Source organism: Ochotona princeps, chromosome 6 (genome assembly GCF_030435755.1).
Source record: "Ochotona princeps isolate mOchPri1 chromosome 6, mOchPri1.hap1, whole genome shotgun sequence".
In the NCBI taxonomy this organism is placed as follows: Eukaryota; Metazoa; Chordata; class Mammalia; order Lagomorpha; family Ochotonidae; genus Ochotona; species Ochotona princeps.
In genome coordinates this window covers 9,181,768-9,187,767 of record NC_080837.1, presented here as the reverse complement: position 1 = coordinate 9,187,767, position 6,000 = coordinate 9,181,768, and the positions used below count along the sequence as shown (strand labels likewise).

The 6,000-nt window shown below is 55.4% G+C and overlaps 1 protein-coding gene across 1 annotated transcript in view; it reads left to right on the top strand.

The window, feature by feature from the left end:
• The first annotated feature begins 4,067 nt into the window (after positions 1–4,067).
• Positions 4,068–6,000, top strand: part of ABHD17C (abhydrolase domain containing 17C, depalmitoylase) — a 45,040-nt gene continuing 43,107 nt past the window's right edge. Inside the window, exon 1 of the mRNA XM_004594665.3 lies at positions 4,068–4,952. Coding sequence (XP_004594722.3) covers positions 4,342–4,952 — 611 coding nt within the window. The 5' untranslated portion in view covers positions 4,068–4,341. The remainder of the gene's footprint in view (positions 4,953–6,000) is intronic.

Genomic DNA, 6,000 nt, shown 5'->3' with positions numbered 1-6,000 from the left:
ATTGTAATTTCATGGCATAACACTAGGGATTAACCCTTCATGTACGCTGTTTTAAAGTACAACTACCAAAATTCTGAAAAGCCCACAAATGGATGCCGAGTTAGTGTTCGCTATCAACCTAGAGTCAGAGCTGCAAGCTCAGCACACGGGTGTTGTCTGTCCCTTCTCACTTCCCGCCTTGGAAAATCGCTGAAGCGGGAACAGACGCATTACTGAATGAATCCGGTCTCACAGTGACACATTTGCACAGTTTTAAAAAGCCATTAGAAATGCCAGAAATGTAATCCAAGCCAATTGGCAGACCATGTGGCAAGGTGCCACGATGCATGGTACTGAGACAGAAGGCTGGGAGTGGCTTGCACAGCAAAACAGGATGGACACAGTCACATTGTCAGCCGGTGTACCCACCCCAAAAGCCTGTGGTTAGGGCTAGGGGCTGGGCCCCTGCTAGGGACCCATGCATACGTGAGAGGATACAAGTAGCCAGAAAGGCAGACTTGAGGACACACACTCGCCCGGATGGGGAATGTGAACACACGGGTGTTCTTGGAGGTGCCTGGTGTTTTACTTCTGCCCCTTCTTCTCTGGGCAGTGCTGCCTCAGCACTTGTGTGGGGCTCAGTGCTCTGACCCCAGAGGGGTCCTAGGGACCTCACCAACAACACTTGGCAGAACAGCCTGCAGGCTGGAAAAGGTTCTGGAGAAACCTGGGCCTGGGGGTCCCTTCCCTAAGAAATGCCAGCACAGGTCCCCGGGATAGACTTGCAGCATCACAGATCCTATTTTCAGAAATAGAAATTTCTAGTTTCTTCCCACACCAGATGTGTTCATTTAACAGAGAGTGCCTCAAAACAAACAAAAACAATCAAAAAACCCTCCTTAAACATCTTTCTACAGAGAAACAAGCAGGATTTAGGCATACGTGGTTTCACGAGTTCTCAACAGAAATCTCCTTTTGTTGAAAAGGCAGTTAAGAACAAGATGTTTGTCTGCATTAGGTACCAAAAACAAATGAAAAATTTCAATGACATAAAAGGCTTGAAGCTTTGAAAAATGAATGGTAGATTTCAATCTGCAGAGGAGAGAGAGAGAGAGAGAGAGAGAGAGAGAGAGAGATTGATTCACTGGTTCACTCCCCAAATGGCCACAGAGTTGGGCTAGGGCCAGGTTGAGTGCAGGAGCCCAAAACTCCATCAAGGTCTCCTACATGGGTGGCAGGGGCCCAAGCATTTGAGTCATTATCTGCTGCCAGACTGGCATAGGAGGCCACCTACCATGTCAAAACGGCCTGTGTTAAACCAGGGTGTTTGGCACAGAGGTTAAGCCTGGAATGGGCATCTGGAGAGTGGAGCAGCAAAAGGAAGATTCTCTCTCCACTTGTCTCTGCCTGTCAAATAAATTAAAACTACGTGTTTTCTCCATGTGGTATGTTCCAGCCAAGGCTGTGACACACCTGCCAGAGGTGTGCTGAGCTAGTGATACTTCTCGTTCCTGGGCACGCTTCTGCTCTCCCCAGCAGGCCACACTAATTTCACCACTGGCTCCATGTGGCGCAACAGGAGAGCTGCCTGGTAGCTCTGCCTTACGCCATGTGAATCTCAATGCAATGTACATACTAGCTGGAACCAACATGCTTTCCTGGGTAATGAGTTCTCCAGCTGCCCATCCCTGTGCAGCCTTCTAACAGCAGGAAAAGCAGAGCCAGTCTTCTATTTACTTAGGTCTTGATTGGTTGGAATCACACTCCACAAATCCTTTGTGGCATAAGAGGAGGTATAAATAAACAGTACCTGGCTCTTTAATTTTCCTAAAGATGTTAAGACTGCCTCTAGACCCGCCTGAAATAGAACTGCTGGCTTTTCCATTAGCAGCACAAAGACTAGTACTTGAGGCTCTTTTTCAAGAATTGTCTGCTATTCAACTCTTATCAAAAGACAGGTGGGTGGAGTGGTTTTTGAGAAAGGCTGGTTGGTGGTGGTGGGGGCACTGCTTAGAAACTCTTGCCTTCACTGTGCCTAGCCTTCTCTTCACGTCCTGAATCAGACCGGGGTAATGTACTTGTCTAAGCCTGTGACTCCCCTACAGAAAGACCAGCACAAAACTAGGAATCACGACTGGCTCCCCAGCTTTCAGGAGGAGTGGAGTTTTTTTTCGCACCCCAGGTAGTACATAAGAGATTATTTTGAATCATCTGCTATTGTCCTAATTGGGTCATAAGTGAGAATAGGGACTGTCTCGCTTATCTTGGTAGCTTTAGCACCTAACACAGAGAGTGCTATGAGCATGAAAAGTATTGTATACATGTGAGGATATTTTTTAAAGTTTGCTGAAGAAAAATTTAAAAAGTGAGTTTATTTTGGTGTACAATTTTTTCAAATCCATGCATAGTTTCTCCATTAATTATTCAGTATTATGCATTTTCATAAACTCACAATGTTTTTGCATCAAAATGAACTGATTTAAGGGGAGTCAGTGTTTGATGCAGCAGTTAAGATGATGGGGGGAGCCATGGTATAGCAAGCTAAGTCTCTTGCCAATGGGTGCCAGTTTGAGTCCCAGCAGCTCCACTTCCAAACCAGCTCCCAATAATGGCCTGCGAAGGCCACTGAAAAGGGCCCAAAGTCTTTGAGCCACTGCACCCATGTGAAAGACCTGCAAGAAGCTTCTGGCTTTGGGTGGTGGTCCCAACTTCAGCAGTTGTGGCTACGAGTGGAGTGAGCCAGCAGATGAAAGACCTCTCTCTCTGTATTTCTGCCTTTCAGAGAAGAGGAGAGGAAGGAGGAAGGAGGGGATGGAGGGGATTTCAAATCAGGAAATGCAATCCTGCTGAGCCACGGCTTGGCTGGAGGTGAAGAAGGGCACCAGCACTCAGACACAGTGCTCAAAACTCTTCTCCACCAAAGTAAGAATTCTTAGACAAACCACAAGTCCGGGAAGGGCATCTCCTGTGGGTTCCTGGAGGGCGATTTAACAGCCAGGATGTGATGAGTCTCCGTGACAGGGGCACTCTGGCACACATGGATTGAAGACACCAGGCCCCACGGGTGCACATGCACACACCCCTACGTCATGGCATTACAACCATGCTGCATACCAGGCGAGTCCAGGCTCCATTGTCTCCCAGCCTCTCTCTCCCACTTAGCCCACATTCTCCTGGTCCTGTTACTACCACTGCAAAAATTAATCTCTTACTAAAATAAACTCACTGAATGGAGACAGTGGTGCCGCCTCCCCCCACCCCCAACCCCGGGAGGTTGTGTATCGCCTCTTGGGAGTTTTTCCAGGAATCTCAGCCCTGAGCAAGCAGTCACACCCAAGTTGCCAGCAGCCAAATTCCCAAAAGAACACCACCCAAAGGATAAGCAAGGTCACAAAAACCCCACACAAGCCAGGGACCTGCATGGTGAACTGAGCACACACCTGACAGCCCCACCCCCTTTAGTCTGTGAGAACCTAACCCTCTAAGCCCAGGAGAAGGGGTTCCCTGCATTGTGCTTTGCAACATTCAAGATCCAGGTGATTTTTGGGGGGCGGGGGGAAGAGAGAGTTTCCATCCCAAAACCAATGAAAAATCCTGATCCCTAAACAACCCTGGTGCAACCACACTGCCAAGGGCACTCAGAACCCAGTGATGGTCACGAAGCCAACCCCAGATGGGCCTGTGGCTCACGGTGAACGCAGCACGGTCCAGAGACAACTGGCAGAAGCTCCAGTCACACCCCGTCGCCACCTGTGTAGACGCGGTGATGGGGTAACAGGGCAACTCACCCAGGCCTCCCCGTTAGGCGCTTCAGACCTGCAGGTGGCTCAGGCCAATTCATAAAACCGCACACACTGGCAGGTAGACGCTCCAGTCCCCTCGCACCTGCATAAACGAAAGAAACTTGGATTGGGGGAGGATTTGGGCTTCGGCGCACCTGAGCAGCCAAGGAAGCACACGGACCCCCAAACCCCCTGAAGAGGTGCCGGGCCAGGCTAGGGGAGGAGGCCGGGACCCCGCCTACCTGCCGCGCCCGCGCCGTCCCCGGGGGCCGCCACGGCGCGGTAACCCGGAAGTGGCGGCGGCGGGGGGCGCGCACGAGCCGGCCATGGCCGCCGCCGCCGTCGCCACCGCCGCCGCGGGCTTTGTGTGCCGCACGCGGGCCCCGGGCGCCCGCGCCTCGCCCGGCCCGCGGGGCCGCCGCTGACCCAGCCCCGGCTGCCCGCGAGCACCAGCGCCGCGCCGGCCCCGCCTCTCCGTCCTCCGCCCTCAGCGCGCGCTCGCGCTCGTTCGCCCGTCGCCTGGTCGTCGCGCGCCCTGCTCCCCCGGGCCGGCGGTGGCGGCGGGCGCCAGGCCGCCCCGATGCCCGAGCCAGGCCCCAGGATGAACGGCTTCTCTCTGGGTGAGCTGTGCTGGCTCTTCTGCTGCCCTCCCTGCCCGAGCCGCATCGCCGCCAAGCTGGCCTTCCTGCCGCCCGAGCCCACCTACACGGTGCTGGCGCCCGAGCAGCGTGGCCCGGGCGCGCCCGCCGCCGCGGCCCCGGCTCAGGCGCCCGCCTCTGCCGCCGCTGCTCCCGGCGCGGCCCAACCTCCTCCGGCGGCGGCGGCGGCCGAGGAGGGCCCGGGCGCAGCGCCCGGAGCGTGCAGCCTGCACCTGAGCGAGCGCGCCGACTGGCAGTACTCGCAGCGCGAGCTGGACGCCGTCGAGGTCTTCTTCTCGCGCACGGCCCGGGACAACCGGCTGGGCTGCATGTTCGTGCGCTGCGCGCCCTCCAGCCGCTACACGCTGCTCTTCTCGCACGGCAACGCTGTGGACCTGGGCCAGATGTGCAGCTTCTACATCGGCCTCGGCTCGCGCATCAACTGCAACATCTTCTCCTACGACTACTCGGGCTACGGCGTGAGCTCGGGCAAGCCCTCCGAGAAGAACCTGTATGCCGACATCGACGCCGCGTGGCAGGCACTGCGCACCCGGTGAGTCGGCGGTGGGGTCCCTAGACTCGGCTGGAGGCCTCGGACATGCAGGGTGGGTGGTGGGGGCAGGATGTTCAGGGTCCTCTCCTCCCAGGCTCTGTGGGTCTCTGGGCCTCCGCGCTCACCCTCTGCTAGCTCCCCTCCAGTGCCAGGGGTTCCTGGAGAGTCCAGATCTGGAGCCAAAGTTAACTGCCTCGGCTTGGCACCAGCTGGGATCTTGGGACTCATGGTCATCGCAGGTGGCAGCCGGGGAGGGCGTGTGTGTGTGTGTGTGTGTGTGTGTGTGTGTGTGTGTCTTACAGGGGTAATAAGCAAGGTTTGTGCTTAGTTTGTCACAGCTACACACCTCCACCCTACCCCCACCTGAGGGCCTCAAGCCCAGCTGTGACCTTGGGCAAGGCATGGGAGTCCTCCCCACCTCTGCTTGCTTCCCTGTAGGGGTCTGGGTCAGAATATGGTGGCCTCCAAGTGACCCCCAGGATAGTGTCTGGGTTCCTTGGAGCAGTCGGAGGGTCAGCCTCCAGGCAGGGCTGGGTAGCTGGGCATACCATGCCGCCTCCCTGCCAATCAGGGTGAATTTTGAAGTCTTGTAGGGGCTGGGGACTCCCTTGACCTTGAGAGAGCAGACAGCGCTGCAAGGTATTGAGTGAGTATTGAGCTGAACATCAAGTGTGGGCATGATGTGGGGGTTAGATCTGACAAAGACTGGAGTTTCCTTCTGGACGGAGACAAAAGTCTGGCCAGCCATCTGCCCCAGCTTTGACGGCTGTGACCTTAAGCGGCTGCCTGGTGGCAGTTGATGACAATGCCCAAGGTGTGTGCACATCGAGACTGGGTTTCTAGGGACAAAAATGTGCCCAGAAGTCCAAGTCAGGCGCTCGGGTGGTATGGTTGCTTGCATGGTTTGTATCAGAAGCAGTTTGCTGGGCTCTGGCAGCTGGCCTGCCGTTGAGCACTTTGTGCCCACAGGTATTTGTATAGATGCCCGCTGCCTCCTCGGGAGGATGATGTGTCCAACCAGGAGGGCTCTTGGTGTTTAAGCTGCAGT